Genomic DNA, 27,500 nt, shown 5'->3' with positions numbered 1-27,500 from the left:
TGGGAGAACATTGCACCCTCTCCTGTCCAGTGCCCTCTTGAGGTCTGGCCACAAAGCCATTTCCTCTGAAATCAATCCAGAAAATTCAGCTAAAGCAAGCTACATCCTCATTAGCGAATTATTTATTTATTTATTTATTTTTTTTTTCAAAATTCACTGCTCCCTGAACACAGCTACTTGTGTGAATAACCATATACAAACATGTAAATGGCTGCATCTGAGGCTGTCATAGCTACCAAAGTTAACGGAAAACACCCCACTTGGTGGATCCTTACCTTAGCAGGATACAAAACAAAAGGGGGAAAGGTCTTTGCCGGGGTCCAAAACTCACACAAGCTCTCTGATTAAGAACTCTAAGGTTCAGAGAGGTCAGTTTGAGGTCAGATTAGTCTTCCAGGCCAAGGACAATCCTTGGGCTGTATTTCTGTCTGGTACCTTAATTGTAATGCTCAGCAGTATGTAGAACCAAGTGGCACAACCTTTGACTGTGGTCACCTAGCTAATCAGCTGACCAACAGAGATCAAGTCCTGGTGGCACTCGCCGAGCCCTGACCATGTATTCTGTTTCCGCATCAGTAGCCTACAAAAATGTAGTGAGACCATTGAAAGCACTCAAAGTACAGCTTCAAAACTTATTCCTTTTTCATAATTGTGGACCATCAGCTGACCCAAGAAACTAAAGACAGTCAATCTGGGACGTCTAATATTCCAAGTCAATGGAGCAAGTTTTGGAAATGACTGGCAAGGACAGTGGCAACCTACAGACACTGCATTATGGGAGGGTCATGTCTACTCAATCTGGTGGGGTGTCACCAAGGCTACAAACTACTCTGACATAGGCAAGGCACTCAGTACCACACTCTGGTATTCTTGACAACACCAGAAGACCTGTTGCCATTTGAGTGTCTCAGAGCTCCATCTTGGGCCTTCTCCTGTTTTGACATTAGCCTTGACTTCTGAGAAGAAGATGGCAGAGGTATCTAGCTTGCAAAGTTGCAGATGACTAAATTGGGAGCGATCGTAGATTTTCCCCATGATACTGGCATCCTCCAAAAGGGTCTAACACATTACAGCTGCCATAGTCACTGAATAAAACTCACCAAGTGAAGAAATGCATTGTAGTGCCCTTGGGGAAATCGTCCACCCAATCACTTTCTCTACAACACCCTTAAGAGTTGACTTGGTAGTAATGGATTGGGGAAGGGGAGCATGTGTAAAGATTAATCTGGCCTTCGGGCAACACGTTGCCAAGAGCAAGAATCCAGTTTCCCATATAAGGGTATGGCATCCAGTTCCAAGGAAGCTACACCACCACCTCTTCTTGGCTCCTCAGACCTGTCATTGAGTACAATGCACCCTTTGGCATGTATCTAGGCACTTCACTTGGAAACGCTCTCAAATGTTCCTCACTAGGAGAATCATGGGTATGCATGTCCTGTCTACACAGATAACCTTGAGGTCCAAGTATCTCTCTACTTTATCTCCTGCGGGTTGCTGAGAGGTGATCTATGCCTTGCATACAAAGCATCATCGGGTTATCTATGCTTCTCTTGCACATCTGAAAAGTAAACTGCTTGAAACACTGGATCCAATTACCTGGGCTTTGTTGTCAACATAAATACAACAGGCTGGAGAGACTGGTAGGTGTCTGAAGGGATCCCTTTTTATGGAATAAGCTCTCCATCCACACTAAGTTATCCCTGACCCTATTCAAACAAAACCTCTTTTGCATATTCACCCCTCTTATTACCCACGTGTTAACCATTTTTAGAATTTGTATGGTAAAGATGTTCATCGTGTTGCACTGTGCAGTCATGACTGTAGGGTTCTCCCCTGCCGGCAGGCAGTCCTCGGTCGGCCAGAATCCCAAAGTCTGGGTCCGGCATTGGCTGTTGAGCCATGCTCCCTGACGGAGTGCCAGGAGTACAAAGCTGACAGCCGACACCATCTTCTCCAGTCTTTCTTGCCGTGCAGTGATAGCAGTTCGCAAGTGCTGGTCGGCTGACTCCTGACTCTTTATTTTTTTCTGATATACTTCTGCCCGAAGATTTTCCATTTACAGCCAAGTACCCCGTTGGGGAAACTTTTTCTTGCTCCACTCCGATGTCAGAAAAAGTTGATTGTATTTCATGTGGGAAAGCAAATACCTCATAAGGATTTTCATTCTTACTGTATTCCTTGCTTAGGCCCTGACCACGACGTAGCTAGTTGTCGGTTTTGTGCTAGATTCAATCAACATACAATTAAGCGAAGGTACGATTTTGCTTTTCATTACTTCGGTAGGTGCTTTAACTACAAAATGTCGTCTGATACCGTTCCGGCTACCGGAGTTCACAAACATCGCAAGGATAAAGACAGGCCTCCGAGGTCCTAATCTGATGGCGCACAAGCGGGGCCAGCTTCAGGTTCGGTCGTCAGTGAGGTGCTTTTGCAGCCCCTGTCGGCCATTTCAGAACAAGACTGCCGAAACGGACTCTCATGAGGAGCCAACCGGGCCTTTAAATATTTCTGTTGCAGGACCTTTGGACAATGCTCCTTCGGATGGGTCTGGAGCCGCTGTGCAGGTACTGGCTTCCGAAGGTTTTCAGGCCTACTCAAATTCTAATAAAGGCAAAGCCAAAGGCAAAGACTCCTAAATCCAAGACTACAACACGGGCCTCTTCTGAACCGGCTCCCAAGTCACAGAAACAGTTACTCAAGATGGAGGATTTACTTAATATGATTAGGGGTTCACATCCCCCTCCAGATAAAAGGCCAAGGCAGGATGTTTATTATGATTCCTCTGATAAGGCTTTTGTTTCCTCAGTTTCTTTTTATGATCAGGAATATTTTTTCCCTCCTTATGAGGATACTGATGCTGAAGAATCCATTCCTTCAGCTTCTCCCCCTGAGGATTTCTCTTTTGGGGAAACTTTGCATGAAATGAGGGAAGATTTCCACTGGGAAGGACAAGAGTATTCGGAATCTAAGAAAAGATTGAGGGATTTTCTTCTTCCTCTACATGGACCCCTGGCTATTCCTCCTGTTTTGGATATTGTGGATGATGCTTTTTCGGAGGCTAACTTAACCCCTGATTCTTTTCCTCCTGCTCCTGTTAAACCTGATAGATATTACAGGGTTCCCGATTCCCACCAGTTTTTATACAAGAACCCTTCTGCTGACTCTGAAACCATTTCTCTGGGTCCTAAGGGGGTTAAGGCCACTTCTGCCAAAAATCCCATTCCTACTGAAAAGGATTCCCCATCCTTAGAACGATGGGGCAAAAAAGTGTACACTTCTGCTACTTTGTCCATTAGGGCTTTAAACTGTCAATTTCATATGCTGAAATACCAGCAATTTCTCTTGTCTGTTTTGAAACAAAAGCTTACTTCCATTTCTGCCTGTGCAGATAAGGAAATACATGACTTATTGCATGCCACTGAACAAGTTGGGAAGCATGGTTTACACTGTGGATTTGATGCCTTGGAGGCTTCTTGTAGGGCTGCTGCCTCCGGCACAGTCATTAGAAGGCATGCATGGCTAAAGGAACAATTTGCCTGAACACGTAAAGGCTAAATTATTGGATGCTCCTGTTCAGCATAATGTTTTGTTTGGATCAAAAGCTGAAGAGGTGATTAAAAAGATGGAGGATAAGGCAGAGTCCATGCAAACAGTTAAAGATTTCTTACAGGCACAGCCACCTAGATTTAGCAGGAATTGGTCTTCGAAAAATTGGTCCTTTCCCACTTCAGGCCTCAGAGGGGTAGATATAGATGCTCCAGAGGAAAGCCTCAAACACAAGCTTCTTATAGACCAAGACAGTGGACTGCTTCCACCCCTAGGGGAGGAGAGGACAGGTCTCAAACTCAAAGAAAACAAACTCAATGACTCCCTCTGTTGGGCTCCAGGAACTTCTTGTCTGGAAGCTCCCCTCGGAGGAAAACTTATCAAAATTGGACTCTAATAACCCAAGACAAGTGGGTTTTGGATGTGATTTTAAGAGGTTACAAATTCCATTTTCATACCTTGCCAAGGCCCAGCGGATGGCCAGACCTTCCAAAACATCAATGGACGGAGGCCTTAAACCAGGTGGAAGCTCTTTTGGCTATGAATGCCATAGAACTGGTTCCACTTTCAGAGATGGGAAAAGGTTTTTACTCAAGGCTCTTTCTAGTCCCCAGGAAGCAAAACTCATGGAGACCCATTCTGGATCTGTCTGTCTTGAACACCTTTCTAGAGATTCCAAAATTCAAAATGCTTACTCTACAGCAGCTACTTCCAATGCTGTCCAAGGATGCATGGATGGTAACTTTGGATTTAAAGGAGGCATATTTACACATTCCCATCAGGCAGGATCGCAGAAAATTCCTCTGGTTCAAGGCTGGATCGAGGCAATTTCAATTCTCTGCGCTGCCCTTTGGATTGTCTACTGCGCCCAGGGTCGTCTTCAAATGCCTGGCTCCAGTAGTAGCTTACTGCAGACTCAAGGGAATTCAAATTTACCCTTATCTGGATGATTGTCTAATTCAGGCAGACAGCAAGGATGTCTTACTCCAACATCTAGAATTTGTACAGAACCTCCTCAAGTTCCTGGGATTCTCTGTAAACGTAAAGTCAAATTTGACAATCACAACAGATAATTTTTCTGGGTGCTCTTCTAAACACCACAACCCAGATGGTATTTCTGACAGATCTTTTACATAAGGGGGTCTCTTTCTCTTCCATTAAGATTCATGCCTCTGCTATTTCTGCTCATTATAATACAGACCCTCCAATCTTTTCCCACCAGCTCATGATTTCTCAGAGGAGCTAAGAACTTAAGACCACCTATATCTCCTCCCATTCCTGCTTGGGATCTCAACTATGTTTTGGAAAAGCTAACCTTGCCTCCTTTTGAGCATGCTGCCTCTTCTGACAAAGTTTTTATCTTGGAAGACGGCTATCCTGTTAGCCCTAACCTCTGCCAGGAGAGTTTCAGAGTTACAAGCTCTTATGGCTGTGGAATCTTATATTATTTTTCATCAAGACAGTCTTTGAGGACTAATCCTACCTTCATGCCTAAGGTGGTTTCCAAAGTCCTTAAATCAAACTATCCACTTGCCAACTTTTTTCCCCACTCCTCAAAATAAAGGGGAAAGGATCTTGCATTCCTTGGATGTACACGGACAACTACGTTTTTACCTGGACAGAACCAAGGACATCAGAAAATCAGAGCAATTGTTTGTTATGTTTCAAGTTCCCAGGGTAAAGCCATTTCAAAACAGACCATTTCTAAATGGATTGCTCATGGAATCAGATTTTGTTATTCACACCATGGAAAGCAAATCCCAGGGAGTATACGGACTCATTCCACCAGAGCTGCTGCCACTTCTGCGGCCTTCCTCAGGGGAGTTCCTACCAAAGACATTTTGGAAGCTGCAACTTGGAGTTCAGTGCATACTTTTTCTAAGCACTACAATTTGCCTCTCTACTATAAGTCCAGGGCAGGCTTTGCCCCTGCAGTCTTGCAGGGCCTTTTAGCCGCCCCTTCTTTGACCACCTCCCTTTCTTTCAGCTTTGGGATTCTACCCTAGAGTCATGACTGCAACAGTGAAACACAATGAACATAGTACAGTTGTGTACACCTACCATAAATGTAGATGTTTGAGTGTCTTCACTGTTGCAGTCTGGGTTTCCCTCCCTCCAGTCTCCTCTTATTTTTACTTTTGTGTGGTTCCTTATTTCACCATTCTTCTGAGGTGTGTTTGCAAAGGATATGGGACTTTTCTCATTTTGGGACTCCTGACATCTGGGGCAAGAAAAACTGGAGAAGATGGCGTCTGCTGTCAGCTTTGTACTCCTGGCGCTCTGCCGTCAGGGAGCATGGCTGAATAGCCGACGCCGGACCCAGACTTTGGGATTCTGGCAGAGGACTGCCTGCCGGCAGGGGAGAACCCTACAGTCATGACTGCAACAGTGAAGACACTCTAACATCTAAATTTATGGTAGGTGTACACCACTGTACTTTTTTATGTACTATTTTTCGCTCTTGGGTTGCTGTTTTTTTGTTTGTTTTTTTGGATATATTTACACTTTTGGCGTTCGTATGTATTGTTGGATGTGTGCATCCTTGTTTAGAGGCAATTTTGTAATTACCATGTGAGGATTCTAAAATGGCTGCTTTCTTCATAATGGTCTCAGAAGTATGAATATTCTTAGTGTCACTGTTGCAGTCATCACATTTGGGTCATCTGCCTGTAGGTAGCAGTCAGCCAGCCTGGATACCAGTCTTGGGATTTCTGCGTCGGATGCTGTCAGTCTTCCATGACGTCAGGGGGATAAAACATGCAGCCGATGCCATTACATCAGTCTTTCTGTGCGGTGCCCGAAGCAGCTCACAAGTGCCGGTTGGCCGACTCCTCAAATTTCGTTTTCGAGTTTCAGACCTGAAGTCTTCATAATGTTAAATACCCTGTTGGGGATCCTTTTTTTCTTGCTGTAACCGATGTCAGAAATAATTGTCTTGCCTGTTGAAAGCAAATACCTCAGATTTTCTTACTGCGTCACCTGTTTAGGCCCAGACCACTACGTCACTTGCTGTCTGTTTTGTGCCTTGTTCAGCGTCCGGACTATTTGTCATCGGGCTATTTTTGTAGTTACTGTTCTCGCTCTCAGTACTCTTAAGCCATCAGACTACCAATCTTCTGAAAAAAGTAAGGATAAAGACAGACCGCAAAGGCCAAAAACTGCAGACAATGTTTTAGTTAAGCTGGTTGCCAGTCTGCTGGTACTCGGGCTCTTTCGCAGTCCCTGATGCTGCTTCTACGGATTCGCAGGCCTCTGCAGAGACCCTTTCGGAGTCCAGTATGCCGTGAGATGCTTCTTCGACTATAGAACCTGCAGATGTCTCTACCTTGGATGGGTCCGGAACCGCTGTGCAGGCACTGGCTTCTGAGGGTATGTTCAGACCTACCGATTTTCTTATTAAACGGACTACTTCGTTTCAAGCTGAAAATACCGAATTCCTTGGGCCTAAAGCTTGCACTACGCCTAGAAAATGGACCAAAGCCCATTCTCAGGCCCACATGCCTCAAAAACAAATAATTTGTATGGCTGAAGACCTTATTACCTTAGAGGAAGCCCCTCGGAGACCTAGACCTGATTTTTCCTTCTGATTCTTCTGATCAGGAATCTGATAGCTCTCTTCATTCTGACTACCAGGATTTACCCTCATCTACTTATGAGGATTCTGATGCAGAGGATTCCATTCCCTCTGCTTCCCCTCCAGAGGACTTTTCTTTTGGTGAAACCTTGCATACCCTTGGGGAACATTTCCACTGGGAAAGCCAGGACTATTCTCAGTTCAAAAAGACTTGAGGAATTTTTAAACCTGCCTCAGCACAGGCCTCTAGCTATCCCTCCTGTTCTGGAGATTGTAGATGTTTTCCTGGAATCCAGCCTTACCCCAGACACCTTGCCTCTAGCTCCCAGGAAACCTGACTGGTACTAGAGTACCTGATTCTCTCAAATTCCTCTACAAGAATCCTACTGCGGATCCAGAGACCATTTCCCCAAGGACCTAAAAAGCATTAAGGCTACTACTCCCAAAAATCTTACCCCTTCTGACAGGGATTCTAGGGCTTACTCTGGCCATTAGGGCTTTAAATTGCCAGTTTCATATGTTAAAGTATCAGCAACATATGGGACTAATGAAACGGAATGATTCCTGACTCTGCTGAACACACAGATTTACAATAGTTGATGCATTTGGCTGACCAAGTTGGTAAACCTGCTTTGCAGTGTGGTTTTGATTCTTTAGAACTATCTTGCAGGGCTGCGGTCAATGGGTCTGTACTTGGAAGGTATGCTTGGCTTAAGGAACAAAACAGATCGTTAAAGCTAAATTAGTGGATTCACCCTTAAACCAAGAGCACCTTTTTGGCAACCAAGCAGAAGTCCTCAGGAATGGAGGAAAAGGCTAAATATATACAAACTGATTTCTTACAAATGCAGCCACCTAGATTCAGTAGGCACAGGTCTAAGCAGTGGGGGGATCCAACGTCCAAAACCAGGGAGTAGTAAGCCACCCCCCCCCATGGGAAAATTGCACAGTGACTTCTCAACTCTTCCAAGCCTTGCTCAACTACTTGCACATTTAGGAGGAAAGCTTGCCCTGCATGCAAAAAGCTGGGAATTCATTACCCAACGCAAATGGCCTTTAAACACTGTATCTGATATTAGTCCTCATTCATTCCTTGTGTCTGGGTTATCTGTTCCGACCTCAGAACCGAGCCGGCCATCTTCCAAGCTCGCAACAGCCACAAACTCGAGCTAAACTCTTAACCCATAATTCCCCTCTCTGTTGCCTCAAATTTTGTTTGCCGCATCGCCATTCAGTCATGTCAAGCCACTTCTTTGATACCTAATCGTATTGCAGTTCTTCTCTGTTAAAATTTTAGATCTGAAGTAGGAATGTTCATTTGTCTGCAACCTGTGGGTTACGGATCCGAGCCGGCAACTTGTTTCAAACTAATGGATCTGAGCTCCTAGCCCCTCCCTTCACCCATAATCCCCTGCTAACCCTCCATGACCTCAGATCTAGTTTGCCGCGCTTGTGATGGCTGGATCCTTTTCTTGAGCTCCAGATAAGTGACTAGAAAGTTAACTTTTTTCCGTCAGAAAACTCTTTTAGTTTAAATTAACATTTATAAAGTGTCTGAGTTAGGTTTCCTATTTTTTGTTTAATACCCTCCCTTCGCTGGTCGCTAGTGTGAGTGTTTGTTGTGTCTCTCTTGGGGCCTGTGTGTGTGTAGTTGTTTTATAAAATAAAAAAAAAAAAAAAAAAAAAAAGGAATGGCTGAGGCCCCAAAAGCCATATTTTCTAAATGTACCGAGTGTGACCATAAGCTCTCCCCGGCTGATGGCCACACTCGGTGCGTTCGGTGCCTTGGGGTTGAACACCTCACATCGGGCTGTACTATCTGTGCAGCGTTCAACCCCAGGCCACTGAAAGAGCGGAGGTCGAAGCTGGTCCTGGCGGGACTTCTACCCCCGAATTCGGCTTCGGCCTCCGCTTCCTCTGCTACTCCTGTGGCTCCATCTCGGCCTGTGATTGCCACTCCTGCCCCCCTGCCTCCGACTGGGACTCAAACTCCCGCTAAAGTGTCGGAGGACAGGGAGGCCAGGAGGGAGAAACGAAGGGAGAAGCACCACAAGCGGTGGGCAGAGACCTCCGTTTCGGCCCCGCCAGCTAAGCGGGCTTCTCCCTCCATTGCTTCTAGGTCTCCTCCTCTGCTCCAATCCCCTTCTTTCTCCCGAGGAGGAGGAGACCCGATCTCCGTTGAGATCATCGAGGCGGCATTCCAGGCCTGCCTCTGTGGCCTCTTCGAGATCTACTTTCAGTTTATCTGATGCAGACTTGGACCGGATGATGTGAAGGTTCATCCAGCCCCAGCTGCAGATGGGAGTGCTCTTGCCCCCCCCCCCCCCCCGGGGGGGAGCTCAACACCTTTTTTCCACCCAATTGCTCCTTCTCCAACCCGCTACCCGGGTTCGGAGCTCTCTGAGCCGAGCGGCCTTGGAGCCGGGGGTGGGTTGGCGCCGACAGTACTTGGTACTTCGGATCCGACCCTACCCTCGAGTCTGTCGGATCCGACCTCTCTGAGCCGTGGTCCGAGCTTTGAATCCGGGGGATTCAGTGTGCCTTCGGCTCCGTCCAGGTCAGAGCACACTGGTCCCTCGGATCCGATGGTCTCGGCGCTGGCTCTGATCCCTTCGGATCCGAGTGGGAGCTGACTTTCAGATCCATTAGAGAGTTGCTCTCCCTCTGCTGACTTTCAGATCCATTAGAGAGTGGCTCTCCCTCGGCATTCGATGTTGTGGAGAGGGCTCTGTTGAGAGCATCCGGACCCCCCCCCCGGTCCTTGCATCGACTCCTCCCTGCACTCCCTCTCTGCTGGGCCAGGCTTCCATCACCCGGCCAAAGGGACAGCCTGCTTCGATGTCACAGATAGTTCCATTGGAACAAGATGTCGCTGGCGAGGCCTCCTCGGACAGTCCCCCCGAGGAAGCTCCCTGCAAGCACAAAAGGAGGCACGTGGACTACCCTGAGTCCTTAACTGAGGACACTGACTTGGAGGAAGGGGAAGGCTCCCCAAGATCACCCCCTGAGGATGTCTCCTTTGGAGACATCATAGAGATTCTAAGAATCAGAGGTGGGAGGTCTGCCCCCAAGTCTTCCTCTGACTAGTCCGTGTTTCTGGAGGCATTTGAGGCAGGCCAGTCTACCTCCTGGGTGTCCCCTCCAGCCGATCCCCTGGTGGACCTTATTACCACCAGGGCATGGAAGGATCCGGACACCGTGGAGCTAGTACCCAAATGACCGGATAGGATTCTCAGCCCCCCCCTCAGACCGGTCTCATTGGAGTAAATGCCCCCCTGTAGATGCCATGTTGACGGCGGCAGCCACAAAGAGGGAATTGGCTCAGGAGAGTCCCTCTGTCCATCCACAGAGTAGAGTCCTGTTTGATGGATTGCTTAGGGAAAGCGAGTCTTTAGTTCAGCGACCTTCTCAGTAAGGTCTCTGAACTATATGGCACATGTCATCAGGATGCAGCGGGATCTTATCAAAGAATACACTGCATCCCCCCCCCTGAGTCCATGTCGGAGGAGGATAAACAATTGTACTCCACCCGAATGGCCACTGAGATCTATTTCAAACACCTCTATGCAGCTATTGTCCCATGCCACAGAGGGAGCCGCTAGGGCCAGCGGAGCAGGCCTAGTCATGAAACGTCAGGCCTGGCTCCGTCATTGTGACTTTATGGAGCCCTTTAAAGCGTCCTTCACGAACACCCCCTTTGGTTCTGCCCTTTTTGGCAAAACAGTTCACGAGACGCTTGTCCAGAGCGAGAAGGACGGGAAGATGTCTGTCTTGAGTCAGCTTCTCTGCTCCCCAGCGGTCCTTTAAGGAACCAAAAGGGTCCGAAGCAGATGTGGTTCTGAAAATCACAACATTCCCAACCAGCTCCGGACAACCAGTCCTACTGTGGCAGAGGTGGACAGGGAGGACGTCGTGCTAGGGGCAGAGGGGCTCCGAGAAATTTCGGGTCCAGAGAACCTTTCTCTGAACAGCCTGCGCAGCAACCCTGAGGGGTTGCCCGGCTGCTCCACTCTGGAGGCAGTCGGGCGTTTTTCGAAGCATCTAGCGGCATGGGAGTCCATCACAACAGACCGCTGGGTGCTTCGCATCATATCCAGAGGGTACAAAATACCAATTCTCCATGTCCCCCAATCAAAGAACCTCCCCGATGTACCACCCGATCACAGGGAGGCCGCAGCCGCAGAAATACAGCAGCTGCTAAGAAAGAGCCATCCAGCCCGTCCCCCAAGACCAGCTCGGATTAGCGTTCTACTCAAGGTTCTTTTTGGTGCCAAAAAAGACGGGGGATCAGACATCCTAGACCTTTCCCGCTTGAACCTGTCAGTAACCAAGGAAAAATTCCGAATGGTCACTCTTCAATCTGTCCTCCCCCTTCTGTGGGAGAACGATTGGATGTGCTCTATAGACCTCAAGGATGCGTATTACCACATCTTAATGGACAAATGATCCAGGAGGTTCCTTCGCTTCCGTCTGGGAGCCAGTCACTACCAGTTCAGGGTCCTTCCCTTTGGCCTCACCACAGCCCCCTGGGTGTTCACCAAAGTGTTAGCAGTGATTGCGGCCCACCTGAGACTCCAGGGAATTCAGGTCTTCCTGTACCTGGATGACTGGCTCCTAACCGCACCAACAAGGCATCTACTTTGCTCAGCCAGAGATTTTTCTCCATCTAGCCCCACAACTAGGCATTATTATCAATGTCGGCAAATCCCTACTGGCTCCAACACAGGTCATAGAATTTATAGGTGCCAGAATAAATACCAGAGATTTGCGAGCCTTCCTCACTGCGGAGAGAATCAGAAATCTTCAACTCCATGTGCGGGCTATCCTTCTTTCAGAGGCTTCACCAGCAGAATTGATCCTGAGGGCACTAGGCTCCATGGCAGCAGCGATTACACTCCTTCCATGCGCCCGTTTGAACATGTGAGTCCTGCAATGGACTCTGTTAGTGCAATGGTCCTTCCTATCCCTCCCTCTCCACCATCCCATTGCTATCAGCAAGGCTTGCAGAAGGGCGTTACTATGGTGGCTCCAAGCATCAAACTTCCATACGGGCCGACCCTTCTGCACCTCTCCCTCCATCGCCACGGTGACCACGGACGCTTCCCACCTCTGGTGGGGGGGGGCATTACTCAGGCAGGACAGTCAAAGGCACGTGGAACGATACAGAGACCTCCCTGCATATCAATGTTCTGGAGATGAGAGCGGTGCTGTTAGCGTTGCAAGCACTTCAGGGCTTCCTCCCCGCAGGAACGATTGCAATTCACTTGGACAACATGTCAGTGGTATGGCATATCAACAAACGGGGGGGGGGTACCAGATCTTATCCTCTTTGCCGCGAAGCCATTAGAGTGTGGGAATGGGTGATCTCCACCAACTGCTTTCTGATTGCAACGCACATTCCGGGGAGGACCAACATCCTAGCGGACAAGCTCAGCCGCACCCTTCTTACCCCCTACGAGTGGTTTCTCAATCCTCTAGTAGCGAAGCAGATATTCGCAACATGGGGCAACCCTGCTGCGATCTTTTTGCATCTCCATCAAACGCCAAATGCGACAATTTCTTCGCTCTAATCCCCCCACCAGGGGAATCTCCAAGAGACACTCTGGTGCTTGCTTGGCCACCCGGTCTTCTCTATGCCTATCCTCCTCTTCCAATGATGTTACAACTGTTACAGAAAGCCTTGCGGTTGGGGAGCAAAATGATTCTCATTGCCCCATTCTGGCCTCGACAAATTTGGTTCCCTTACCTGTGGTCTCACCTTGTGAATCGCCCTTGGATTCTAGATCCCGTCACGGATCTCATCTCCCATCCGTTGGACTTGCCAACTCCAAACCTGGACAATCTGAGACTTGACAGCTTGGTTGCTCCAGTTCCACTCCTAGTTAGGACTCCCGGTATCTCTTCACAAGTCAAAGCCATCCTCGTGGCAGCACATAAGCCCTCCACCAGGAAGGTATATCACAGCAAATGGAAACGTTTTTCCATCTGGGCGGAGCGCCGAGAGCTAGATCCCTTTACGGCTCCTCTTCCATCCATTTTAGACTTCCTAACTGAACTCTTTCAAGAAGGTGCTAGTTGTTCAACTGTCAAAGTGCAATTGGCTGCCATTTCTCATTGTCATGTGGGACATGATACAGGACCCTTGATGTCAACCAAATTGTGTAAAACCTTTCTCAAGGGTACCTTTTTATTTAGACCTCCTGTAAAAGAAGCTGTACCCCCATGGGATCTTACTTTAGTTCTTCAAGCCTTGACTGCTCCACCCTTTGAACCCGCTGCTTCAATGGACCTCAAATTCTTGTCATGGAAAACGGCATTCCTTGTAGCCATTATCAGCGAAGTGTCGGAACTTCAGGCTTTCTGTAAAACCTCCGTACCTGATTTTTCATCCTGATAGTGTACCTGAGGATCAATCCCTCCTTTCTTCCCAAGATAGCATCTGAAACCAACCTAAACCAATCCATAAATTTACCGGTTTTCTTCCTTAAATATCAAAATAAGGGTGAATACAAGCTGCACTCATTGGATGTTCATAGGCAGCTTCGTTTTTATACCCATAGGACGGTTGGCCATAGACAATCCGACCAGCTGTTCGTTTCCTTTGCCAAATTTGGGGAAAGCTATCTCTAAAGTATCTTTATCTCGCTGGATTTCCCAATGTATCCTGCTAGCTTATCAAGCCTCGGGTAGACCCGCACCAGAAGGAGTTCGTGCTCATTCCACTCGCTCCATTTCTACTTCTGCGGCTTTCAAGTCTAGAGTTCCTTTGGATGACATTTGTTCTGCAGCCACTTGGGCTTCATCTCATACCTTTATCAACCACTACAAGCTAGACCTGCTTTCTAGAGGAAGAGCATCCTTTGGCTCTGTGGTGCTTCGTAATATCCTTCCATGATGGCCACCCAGGGTGCAGGTAGCTGGGGACTCTGTCCCACAGGTTGCAGACAAATGAACATTCCTACTTCAGATTTAGAAGTTATGTACTCACCATAACGTTCCATCTGAGTAGGTAGTTCATTTGTCTGCAACCACCCCCCCTCCTTCCCCCTGACCACCTTTGGATCTATTGTTTTTTTAGATATCCTTTGTTGGATATATATGGAGAGGCAAACTCTATCTGAGGTCATGGAGGGTTAGCAGGGGATTATGGGTGAAGGGAGGGGCTAGGAGCTCGGATCCATTAGCTTGAAACAAGTTGCCGGCTCGGATCCGATATGGGATCTGTAACCCACAGGTTGCAGACAAATTAACTACCTACTCAGATGGAACGTTATGGTGAGTACATAACTTCTAATTTTCTCTTACCCTGTCGCATCTAGCGACTTTTTTTTTTCCTAGCCCTTTTTTCTTGCGGCTCCTGACTCCATCCCCCACAGACCGGATAAATTCTTGTCCCCTCCAGATAGCGCTTACTTTTTGGTTTATAATTTACTGGGACTTGTATCATTATTTCCATCGTGGTTTGGTACTCCTTTTACCATTTTCTTCTGGATTTTTTTGTTTGGAAGGAGAACAGGACTGTTTCTTCACTTCTGACCCAGTCCCCTCCAGATAGTGAGCCTCACTGGTCCAAAGGTCTTCTGTAGATGCCTTTTTTCTGGTGGTGGCTGCAACAAAGAAGGATCTGGTGGAAGAAAGCCACTGTCCTCCCACCCAACAGAGTCCCAGGTGCTGGACATTAGGCAAGTGTACCTTTGCATCCGTGACCTTTGCAGTCAGGTCCCTGAATTATATGGCACATTTTACCAGGCTTCAAAGAGACTTGATCTCTGAGCTCTCAAACTTTGGACGGAGCTGTCTGTCCAGGACGAAGTGGCCTCAGCCACCCTTGAATCTATTTCTGACTCCTCCATGCTCCTGGTTTCCCATGTGTCAGTAGGAGCAGCTAGAGCAGTGGGTGCAGGTATAGTTATGAGACTGCATGCCTTGATGCGCTTATGTGATTTTTGTGGAATCCTTCAAGGCTTCCTTTCTGAACGCTCCCATTGGAGCCTCTTCGTAATTTGGACCCAGAGTTAGAGACACTGGCTAGATGTGAACAGGACGGCAAGACCCTTTCTGCCGTGGGTGTCTTATTCCCCTCAATGGGCTTTCTCCAGAAACCAGAATAGTGGGAAGATGTGGCACAAGAAGTCTCTGGGTTCTTTCCGTGACACACTAGCAGAGTTTTCCCCTAGAGGCAGAGACTCATATGGAAGACATCCCTTTTGGGGCAGAGGTCCACGTAACCAGGGTTCCAGAGATTGTCTGGCCAATCCTACCAGCGCTCCTGAAGAGCGGCCCAACTGCTTTCCTCTAAGCGGTTGGGGATAGTTTCTCTCTGCACCCTTCTGCCTGGCTAACCATTAACACAGATTCTTGGGTACGAGAGAGAGAACCTCTAGTTATCCTATTCCCTTCGCTCTTTCTCCTGCCCCCCCCCCCCCCCCAAGGACCTTACCCGACGTTCCATCCAGTCAAAGGGAAGAAGCAGCATTAGGGATTTCAAAGCTGCTAAGAAAGTCATCCAAATAGTCCCTCCCGACCAGATAAGATCCGGATTCTATTTTTGGTGCCAAAAAAGACCGGGGACTGGAGACCGACTTTTGGATCTGTGGACTAAAATTCGTAGAGGTACAGAAATTCCAAATGGTCACAACGCAATCTATCCTCATTCTTGGAGGCAGGCGATTGGATGTGCTCTATAGATCTTTAAGATGCATACTACCACATAAAGGTTGGACAGACCATCGAGAAGCATCCTTCGCTTCTGTGCAGGAGTCTGTCTGTCATTACCAGTTCAGAGTACTGCCCTTCGGACTCTACAGCCCCCAGTGTTCACAAAGTGCATGGCAGTTGTCACAGCTCACCTGCGACTGCAATGATTCTGGGTGTTTCCATACCTAGACTGGCTCATCACTACCCCCACCAGACATCTATTGGAAAAAGCCTTGGCATACTCTTCACACCGCAGAAAGGCTAGGTGTAACTCTAACCTAGCAAAAATCCAACCTATCCCCATCCCAATCCATAGAATTCATTGGGGTCTGTTGGATACAAAGAACTGCATGGCATCTATTTCCAGAGCACAGAATTTTAAGGATTAAACCACTCGTATCCATCCTTTCAAGGGAAAGATCCACAGCACATTCTGTTCACCAGTTGTGTTCCATGGTGGCTTCCATCAGCGAGATTCCACATGAGGTTTTTACAGTGGTTACTGCTCACCCAGTGGTACCCTTTTCAGTTCCCCCTCTCATCCCAAATTCGGGTGACTCTGATGCAAACTAGACTTGATTTGGTGGATGTCGCAGAACCTGTCACAATGGTCTCGCCACAGTGACTACGGATGCCTCCCTGATGGGGTGGGGGTTGGGGTTTCAGGGGAAGACTGGCCAAGGCACGTGGGCAGAACTAGAGGCTCATCTGCATATAAATGTCTAGAACTGAGGGCATTGCAAGCATTTCATCCCCTCCTGCCATCATGGACTATTGCTATACAATCTGACAACATGGCTGTAGTCTGGTAAATCTGGTAAATCAACAAACAAGGTGGAACCAAGTCCTACGCACTTTGTCGAGAAGCCATGAGGATATGGTAATGGGCAATGGCTACCAACCACTTTTTCTTTTAGCAATGCACATTCCTGGGAATTCCAATATGATAGCAGACTGAGCAGGTGCATTCTGCAACCACATGAGTGGTCTCTGAATCCTTTTATAGTGCTGGAGATTTTCAACCGCTGGAGTCTCCCTTGCTGCGACCTCTGCATCCCCAACCAACTACAAATGCAGCAATTACTTCGCCCTAATTACCCCTTGGTCAGCCCCCCCCCCCCGGGGACGCTCTAGTCCACAATTGGCTCACTGGTCTGCTTTATGCCTTTCCCCTTCTCCCCCTCATTCCCCAGTTCCTGAAGAAAGCCCACCGGTTGAAGAGCAAGATAATCCTCATAGCGCCATATTGGCCTCGTCAGATTTGGTTCCCCTTATGGCCTCACTTGCTAGATAAACTCGATCCAACTCAAGACTTTATCTCCCATCCGCAGAACCTGATTCACCCCAACCTGAACAGCATGAATCTCACAGCTCTGCTCCTCCACTTCCAGCGATTGCCAGGCAGACTGATCTTTCTTCCCCAGTACGTGACATTCTTGTTGCATCTCGCAAGTCTTCCACCAGAACTACTTATCTCAGCAAGTGGAAAAGGTTTACCATTTGGCTGAAAGGTAAACTGATGGACCCTTTTTCAGCACCAGTGCTGGTAGTACTGGAATACCTGTCCAGTTTATTCCAATCTGGCCTGTCTGCTTCTACTGTTCATTTGGCCGCAATGTCCAGTTTTCAGAATGGTGTCCATGACTCTTATGTCACAAATTATGCAAGACCTTTCTAAAAGGTGTAAATCATTTGAAACCCCCCTTTAGTGCACCTAGCCAGCCATGGGACCTGTCCTTTAGTGCTGCAAGCTTTGACAAAGTCTTTACCAGCCTTTTCATGCGACCTAAAGTTTCTTTCTTGCAAAACTTTGTTCCTGGTTGCCATTACTTCTGCCAGACGTATCTCTGAACTTCAAGCTCTATGCATAAAACGGCTTTACTTGATCTTAAAGATAGTGTCGTTGAGAACTAATCGTTCTTTCCTGCCAAAATTTATCTCTGAAATGTCTAACCAATCCATTGAATTGCCAGTTTTCTTTCCCAGTCATTCTAACAGAGGAGAGTATTGTCTACATACCCTTGACATTCACCGGTAAATTTGTTTCTATCTGGACAGAACTAAGGCTTCTCGCAAATCAGATCAGCTATTCTTGGCTTAGACTTGGATGTGCTGTTTCTAAGGTTACATTGGCTAAATGGTTAGACCGTGTAACATTCACAAATCTCACGATATCCCTCTGACTACAGCCATTGGGGCTCGTACCACTAGGTCGGTAGCAACTTCTGCTGCCTTCCATGGTAGAGCTTTACCTGACATTTGTGCAGCTGCAACGTGGGCTATACCTCATACCTTCATCAGCCATTACAAATTGTATTTGGCCTCCCGAGGAAGTGTGTCCTTTGGTTCAATGGTGCTCAGGAATGTCCTTCCATGAGAGCCTCCCAGGAATAAAGGTAGCTGGGGACTTTGTCCCAGGCGTAGGGAATGAACGAGGATCAACAATTTCAGATAAAGAAGTTATGTCTTACCATAACGTTCCATCTGCATTGTTGATTTCCCGCCCTCCCTCCTGAGGTTTATAGTGGATCTCATCATCCGCTTCCATTAGGTCCTTTGACCAGAGTTAGCCTCTAATTTCTTTGACTACTTGCAAACTCAATCTGAGGTAATGGAGAGGGGAATTGTGGGTAAGAGTTTAGCTCTAGTTTGTGCCGGTCGTGAGCTTTGAAGATGGCCGACTTGGTTCTGAGGTTGGAACAAATAACCCAGGCGTAATGACTGCATGAGAAACAATACAGATGGACTGTTATGGTAAGGCAACTTCTTTTTCCCTAGGATACAGGTTCCACTTCCACTCTGTCCCACCCCCAAGTGGATGGCCAGACCTCCCCCAAACCAGTGTTTGGAGGCCCAAAAACAAATGCTCCCCCTCTCAGCATCAAGACTATTCAACCTGTCCCAGCAGAACAAGAAGACAAGGTTTCTATTGAAGGCTGCTCCTGGTTCCCAGAAAAGAAAACTCCTGGCTCTTATTCTGGACTGGTCTATCTCAGCACCTTTCTGGTGATTCCAATATTCAAAATGCTAACTCAACAGGTTCTTCCTATGCTAGCAAAGGATGCCTGACTGACTACCCTAGATTAAAAGCAGCTTATCTGCACATCCCAGTAAGGGAATCTTGCAGGAAATACCTACACTTCAGGGCAGGCACTGTCAGTTCTCTGCACTACCCTTTGGCTTATCTACTGTGCCCAGGGTATTCACAAAGTGCGTAGCTCCAGCCATTGCATTTTGCAGGCAGAGAATCCATATCTGGACGATTGCCTGAGGGAAAGTCAGGACTTGCTATTACAGCACCTGGCATTTGTAAAAAGACTTCTAACTTCACTGGGATACAGCATCATTGAGCAGAAATCACTCCTATTACCCTGCCAACAGATTGTATTCCTGGGAGCAAGCTTGAACACAACTTCCCAGATGGCATTCCTCACTCTAGAGAAGCAAGTTTATTTGACAACCTACTTCAGCCTACTGGCCACACAAACCCAGCTATCTGCAAGGAAAATCCTGCAAGCCCTGGGGTTCATGGCCTCTTGCATTGTTAATTCCATATGCAAGACCTGCATATGAGGAAGTTGTGGCATCTGAAAAGTCTATGGTGTCAACATTCTCAGGACCTGGAAACAGATTCCTATCATCACTTGCCTAAGGGCAGAGTTCCTTTGGTGGGCAGAGGCCTGCAACCACAAGGGACTCCCTTTCACTCTATCCCCTGCAGCCCAAACGCTAACAGAAGCATCAGACTATGCATGGTGGGGCTCACATGGCAGGGCAGTGCATTCAGGGCAACTGGAACCCAATACAGATGCACCTGCATATCTATCAAAAAGAAATGTTAGTTGTACAAAATGCCCTGACAGCCTTCAGAGACCTTATTCTTCCAGGACAACTATTAGTAAAGACAGACACCACAGTTAAGTGGTACGTACACAAGCAGGGGGGAACCCATTCCTACCCACTCAGCAGACTAGCTGTGGCTCTGTGGAACACAGCCTTGAGCAACCAAGTGAACCTACAAGCTCAATTCCTGCCAGGCAAACTAAATTCACTGGCAGGCAACTTAAGCAGAAATCTCATGGACCCATACGAATGGAAACTGGAACCCAAAATATTCAAGCCCTTGAACAAATGGGGAACTCCAGGGGTGGAACTCTTTGCCACCCTCAGAACTAACAATTGAAGGAATACTGTACCAGAACTCCCCACAGTCCAGCTTTGAATGTGGGTGCCCTGTCCTTTAACTGGGAAGGCCTCTGAGTTTATGCCTTCCCCTCCTCTCAAAGGTCCTGCTAAAGATCAAACAGGACAAGCCAAGGGCAATTCTGATTGCACTAGACTGGCCACGCCAGCACTGGTGTACCCCCTTTTGCGCAGTCTTAACAGTACTACAACCATGGCACCTGCCTGACCCCTTCCTTGCTGTCCCAGCAGGTGAGCCGGATTCTGCACCCTCCGCTTCAAACCCTGAACCTTGCGGCCTGGCTAATCCCCGAGCTCACCTCTAGCAACCCTCAGCAATCAGGTGCTGGATGTCATTCTGGAGGCATGGAGGCCTAGTACTAGAAAATCCTATTTAGAAAAGTGGAAAATATACTGTTCCTTGAGCCACTCAAGGGATGGGCACAGCAGTGCCCAGCTTATCTCATATTCTAGATTATTTAACAGAAATGCTATCTTTCTCGTCAGTTAAGATTCATGACTGACATAGCACAGTGTAATACTGAGCCACCCCTCTTCTCTCATCCATTGCTAAAACAATTCCTTAGAGGGGCCAAAAATTTAAGACCCCCCCCCCCATCCAGCTTGGTACCTAAACTTTGTATTGGAAAAACGTACCCCCCCCCCCTTCTTGAACCAGCTGCTACAGCAGAGTTGAAATTCCTTTCTTGGAAAACTTCTCTGCTTCTAGCCATCACTTCTGCAAGAAGAGCGCCTGAACTGCAGGTCCTTATGGTAGTGGAACCCTAGGTTATCTTCCATGTGGGGACAGTTTCCCTCGGGACTAATCCATTTTATGCCCAAGGTGGTGTCGTGTGTCTCTGAACCAGTCCATTCATTTGCCTACTTTTCCCTAATCCCAAGAATAAATGGAAAAGGATGCATTCCCCGGGCGTGCACAGACCGTTAGATTCTAACTAAGCCTCAGTCTGACCAGCTGCTAGTCAGCTTTGAGGCAGAGGGGAAGGCCATTTCAAAGCAAACTATTTCCAAATGGATAGCACACTGCATCCATTTCTGCTACAAGCACCATGGAAAACCTACCCCACATGGGATAAGAACACGGTCCACCAGGGCTGCATCTACCTCTACTGCATTTCTGAGTCCCTACCAGGGACATCCTGAAAGCTGCAACCTGGAGTTTTGTACATACTTTCATCAAGCATTGCCCTGGATTTGCCACAGTAGTCTTACAGGGCCTTATTGCTAGCCCTAATGCTCTTTAACTACCTTCACCCTTCCTTAGCTTTGGGAATCAACCCAAATGTGATGACTGCAACAGTGAAACACAAAGAACATAGTACAGTTGTATACACTTTCCTTAAATGTAGATGTTTTGAGTGTATTCACTGGTGCAGTCCTAGTTACCCTCCCTCTAGCCCCCTGACTTCTCTTGACTTTTTACCTATCCTACTTGTTACATTACATGTATTTGCTTTTTGCTGGGCATTTTCCATACCATATAATTGCTTCCTATTGTGGGGGCACCTGACATCTGGGGCAAGAAAAACAGATGTAATGGCATCTGCTACATGTTTTATACCCCTGATGACCTGACGTCATGGAAGAAGTGACAGCATGTGGCGCAGCAATCCCAAGATTCTGGTATTCAGGCCAGCTGAGGGCTCCCTGCAGGCATATAACCCAAATTTGATTATTGCAACAGTGAGTATACTCTTAACATCTACATTTATGGTAAGTGTACACAACTGTACTTTCTCAACTTTCTGTTAAACTAAGTCATGCAGAGCTAGTCTGATTTAATTCTCCTCTGGTCTCTGCAGGCTTTTCCAGGTCCCCTCTCCATTAGCAACTGTGACCATAGATGCATCTTCTCTGGTTACTGCAAAGTGGTCCAAATATTTTGATTACTATCAGAGGCTTGTCTTCACATAAATATCCTGAAGGTGAGGGCAGTTCTTGTGCTGTGGGAATTGCAGGACTGTCTTTGGGAGTGATGGACAGTGTGACCCTAGTCCTGTACACAAGGGCGAGTCAGATCTTGTCTGCTTTGTCCCGAGGTCACGAGTGTGGCAGTGAGGGGAGCCCTCTTGTCTATTAACTGCAACAAGCATCCCTGGAAAGCTCAACTGTGTAGCAGACAGGCTCAACAGGAGCATCTATCTCAATCTGAGTACTGCAGCTACAGTGGACATTTTACAGTTGCTGGGGCACACCCTGCTGTGACCTATTTGTGACTCCCCAAAACATCCAAGTGCAGCAGTTATGTTGCCTTATTTGGGATAGAACCTCAGGGTTGCTCTGTCCCATCCTTGGCTTCCAGTATTACTTTACTCTTGCCCCCCCCCCCCCCCCCCAGTTCTCTTCATGACAAGGTTCATACAGAAAGTTCAGTGCAAGACTGCACTCGAGTCATGATCTTGTTTTGGCTCCTGTATCTGCTGCCAGATGTCCTGTTCGGCTGCTGTGGTGCAGCAGTTAGAATTGTCGCCTCAAGCAAGTGGTTCTCCAGTTTGATCCTCAGCTGGGGTGCCTTCTGTGCGGAGTCTGCATGTCCTCCTTATGGCCGTGTGGGTTTCCTCCAGGTGCTCCGGTTTCCTCCCACATCGCAAAGACCTGCTGTAAGGTGGATTGGACGCTCTAAATTTGGCCCTAGGTGTGAGTGTGCGTGTGCCTTCTGTAGAAGGTTGGGCGCCAGGCTGACAACTCGACACTGTAAAACTCCACTGCCAGTTGAGTGGACAGGTGACCTGCTGTGGCGACCCCTAACTGGGAAAAGCCGAAAGATGATCAGCTGCCAGATGTCATCACTTGCCCCTCTGGGGAACATCACCTAACCACATTCCTAACCGGACACTGAACACTTGGTTTCTCCAGTTCCTGTCATTGTAAGAGATGCATCTTTTTCTGATGTCCACATCCTCTCAGCTTCCTAGAAGTCCTCTACATGTAGACTCTATTGCAGTAAATGGAAAAGATTTGCTGTATGGGCTGAATCTTTGATTCTAGAACCCTTTTTTTGCATTTGTTGACATTTTTGTCCAGATAGTTATCTGATTGCATCTTTCATATACACTTCACACAACAGAACCTTTCCCTGTTTAGTGGAATGAGCTCTGGACTTGCATCTTGAGCTGGGACTGCTTCAGCAACATTCTGCAGATCTTTCCTTGGATGAGATTTTCCAAAACGACCATGTTGTCCAGATCTGTTTGGCTGTTCTCACACTGATTAGTTTGAGTGCAGGGAAAGTGCGCTGAAGCTTCGGAAACTGGCAGTGTGTTGTATCCTATGATGTATGAAACATGTATATAGATCAGGCTGCTGCAGAAATGATCATTCTAACATGTTACTGTTCTGTGTATACCTATAAAACTGCTTTCGGCTGGTCATTAATACGCAGCTTCTGTTCTTTGGTTAAACTGAGTTTTTTCAGTGCATTTATGTTCAAGCTTCAAGCCAGATGAAACACTTCACTTCTGTAGAGTCAACAGTTAAGTATGTGGGATTAACTGTTAATGTAACATAATGGTAATGTAACATTGAATTTGGTTTGTTAAATCAGTGATGTCAAACTTGCTGTGAATCTAATTCTTGCATAATTCAATTTACAGTGGTGCTGTTGGGCTTAACACTCTTCCATGTTTTCCATTTCAGGCCATTGATGGCACTTACATTGACAAGAAGTGTCCCTTCACTGGCAACGTGTCCATCCGTGGTCGTATCCTCTCGGGTAAAGTTGGCAATATGCCATATTTCCTGTACTGTTTTTAAAATGGTTAGTTTGTTGTGCCGGGATGAAAAATGCATCCAGCAGACTTTTGTCCAAGTATAGCTAAAAAGTCACAATTTTAACCCTCTTCCCCCTTCCAAAAGGGGGGGGGGGCTTTTTACTTGGAACTTTGTTCTAATTTGAACTGAATGTTCAGGTATTTTGCTTACTGTTTATTTGCGACCAGCTGTAACAGGTTAAGATTTATAGTAGAAGATTTCAGTAGGTTTTGAGAATTCACTGACAAATAGTCTTGTTTAGATATTCTGTGGCAGGAATTCCATTCGCTGCTCAGAGGACTCTGTTCATGTATATGCTGGTCAGGTAATATCTGTCGCATGTGCCTGTGCCCATCTTTCCTGGCTTGGTGTGTGGTGGGCATAGTGCCCAGTGATAGTGTATGACAGTGGGCTTTGATATCCTTGTTTCCTTAAGTGTCAGTGTTATGACAACAGAATTTGACATTTGTCACATTCAGAAGTTGGGGGTGGTAAGATCAGTGGTCAGCTGGGTGGTGCTGATGTTCTTAGTGTTTCACTGTTGCAGTCATTACATTTGGGCTATCTGTTTGTAGTAGCCCTCAGTCGGCCTGATTATCAAAGTCTTGGGTCCTGCGTCAGTTGTATCTTCCGTGGCATCAGGTAGTCGGGGGTATAAAGCATGCAGCTGATGCCATTACATCAGTCTTTCTTGCCATGCGGTGCCCGAAGCAGAAGCAGTTCAAGTGCCGGTCGGCAGACTCCTGAAATTTTCAGAACCGAAGTCTTCAACTAAAGCTAAGTACCCTGTTGGAGAAACATTTTTTTCTTGCTCTAAACCGATGTTAGTAAAAGTCAGTAAGTGTATTTCTTGTGGAAAGAAAGTGCCTCAAAGATTTTCATTCGTACTGTATTCCTTGCCTAGGCCCTGACCACGACGTACCTCACTGTCTGTTTTGTGCCTTATTTAAGCAACAAACTATTCGTCGTCAGTATATTTACGCTTCTAAATATTTTGGTACCCTGTTCAATTATCCAGATATGTCTTCGGTAAGCCATCAGACTACCGACATTCCGAAAACCCGCAAAGATAGACAGGCCGCTTGGCTCCAAAGTTGCCGACTATGCTTCTAAGCCAGTCGCCAGTTCGCCGGTACTCAGTGAGGTGCTTTTGCAGTTCTTGATACCTGCTACTTCAGATTCGCAGGCCTCTACTGAGACCCATTCCGAGTCCGGTATGCAGCGAGATGCTTCAACTGTGGAACCTGCAAGATGTCTCTACCTTGGATGGGTCTGGAGCCGCTGTGCAGGCACCAGCTTGTGAGGTTGTATTCAGGCCTACTGACTTGCATATTAAACCGATGATATCTTTAAGGCCTAAAACTTGAACCATGCTTAGAAAACAGATGCCCAGACCGCATGGTCAGGCCTCTATGCCTAAATAAAAGAATGGCTGAAGACCTTATTACTTTAATCAGGGAAGCCAACCCTTCCCCCACTAAGACCTAGGACTGAATTTGCTTATGATACTTCAGACCAGGATTCTGAAACTTCCTCTGACCCAGATTTACCCTAATCTATTTGAGGATTCTGATGCAGAGGACTCTATTCCCTCTGCCCCCCCCCCCCCCCCCCCTGAAGAGGATTTTTCTTTTGGTGAAACATTGCATACTTTTGGGGAGCATTTTCGCTGGCAAAGCCAGGATTGCTCTGATTCTAAAAAGAGGCTTAGGGATTTCTTACTCCTGCCCCAACACAGGCCTTTAGCTTTCTCTCCTGTACTAGACATTGTTGCCTTTACGGAATCTAGCTTGGCCCCTGGCTCTATCTCCTGCTCTCAGAAAAAACCTGATGGATATTACAGGGTTCCTGACTGTCACATTTTCCTTTTAAAAATCCTGCTGCGGATCCTGAGACCATTTTGCAGGGACCCAAGGGCATTAAGGCTACTACTACCAAAAATCCTACCCCCTCTGATAGAGACTCGAGGGTGCTGGATAGATGGGGTAAGAAGGTATACACTTCTGCATCCTTAACCGTTAGGGCCTTAAACTGCCAGTTTCATAAGTATCAGCGGCATATTATTTGATTGCTTAAATAGAAAATGATTCCTGACTGTGCCTGAAAGTAAGGATTTACAGGATTTAATGCATTCTGCTGAACAGGTTGCAAAGCATACTTTGCAGTGTGGTTTTGATTCACTAGAGTCCTCTTGCAGGGCTGCTGTCACTGGGTCTGTACTTAGAAGGCATGCTTGACTTGAGGAGCAATCTTTGCCAGATCATGTTAAAGCTAAATTGCTGGATGCTGTCTTAAATCGGGACTGCCTGTTTGGCAACAAAGCAGAAGTTCTTAAAGATGAAGGAAAAAGCTAAATCTATGCAAACTGTTATAGATTTTCTACAAGTACAAGCCTCCAAGTTTTAGTAGGCATGGACCTCTAAGATTGGTCCTTTCCTGCCTCTTCCAGGCCTTATCAGTCCAAACACAGAAACAGCAGAACACCCAGGCTTCAGTCCCAGAGTACGCACAGGACTAAGCAGTGGGGGGCTCCCACTTCCAAATCTTGGAGTAGTAAGACTCCCCCTGTGGTAAACTGTTTTAATGACTTAATTTTAAAACTTCCAAGCACTTCTCAACTGACTGCTCCTTTAGGGGGAAAGATTGCTCTGCAGGCAAAAAACTGGGAACTCATTACCCAGGACAAATGGGTTTTAAATAGTTTCCCAAGGATACAGATTTCACTTCCAGATGTTACCAACGCCAAACTGTTGGCCAAATCTACCCCCAAATCAGTGGGCAGAGGCTCAAAAGCAAGTACTCAAGCATACAGGCTATTCAGACTGTACCAGAAGAGGAAAAGGGGCAAGGTTTCTACTAGAGACTTTTCCTGGTACCCAGAAAAGACAACTCGTGGCGTCCTATCCTGGACCTTTCTATCTTTAACACTTTTTTGGTGATTCCAAAATTCAAAATGCTAGCTCTTCATCAGTTGCTTCCTATGCTAGGTAAAGATGCTTGGTCGGCAACACTGGGATTTAAAGGAAGCCTACCTGCACATCATTGGGGAATCTTGCAGAAGATACCTACGCTTCAAAGCAGGCTACATGCACTACCAGTTCTATGCACTGCCCTTTGGCTTATTACTGAGCCCAGGGTATTTACAAAGTGCCTAGCTCCAGTCATTGCTTTTTGCAGGCAAAGAAATATTCAAATATGCCCATACCTGGAGGATTGTCTAATTCAGTCAAAGCAAAGACATACTTTTGAATCATCTGGCATTTGTACAAAAGGTGCTAACTTCTCTGGGGTACACCATAAACAAAAAAAATCACATCTGGTACCCTGTCAAATTATATTCCTGGGAGCAAGGTTGAACACAACTTCCCGGATGGCTTTCCTCACGCCAGAGAAACAAATTCATTTCACAACGTACTTCATATTAATGGCCATCAAAACCCTGCTATCTGCAAGGCAAATACTGCAAGCCTTGGGGTTCATGCCACTTGCATTCTACTAATTCCATATGGAAGACTGCATATGAGGAAACTACAGTGGTATCTAAAAAGCCTATGGTGTCAACATTCTCAGGATCTAGAAGCAATGATTACCGTCATACCTTGCCTACGGTTAGAGTTCCTTTGGTGGGCAGAGGCCTGTCACCAAAACAAGGGACTACCATTCACTCTACCCCCTGCCACCCAAACCCTAACAGACGCATCAGACTATGCATGTGGGGCTCACCTGGCAG

The 27,500-nt window shown here is 46.9% G+C and overlaps 1 protein-coding gene across 1 annotated transcript in view; it reads left to right on the top strand.

The window, feature by feature from the left end:
* RPS11 (ribosomal protein S11) overlaps positions 1-27,500 on the top strand; it is a 173,661-nt gene that overhangs the window by 33,041 nt on the left and 113,120 nt on the right. Inside the window, exon 3 of the mRNA XM_044059430.1 lies at positions 23,657-23,732. Within this exon, the coding sequence (XP_043915365.1) occupies positions 23,657-23,732 (76 nt within the window). The remainder of the gene's footprint in view (positions 1-23,656; positions 23,733-27,500) is intronic.

The sequence above is a fragment of the Protopterus annectens genome, chromosome 17.part0, assembly GCF_019279795.1.
Source record: "Protopterus annectens isolate FY-2018-M chromosome 17.part0, PAN1.0, whole genome shotgun sequence".
NCBI classification, from domain to species: domain Eukaryota; kingdom Metazoa; phylum Chordata; order Ceratodontiformes; family Protopteridae; genus Protopterus; species Protopterus annectens.
Note: the sequence above shows the minus strand (reverse complement) of the source record. Positions and strands in the feature narration are given on the sequence as shown.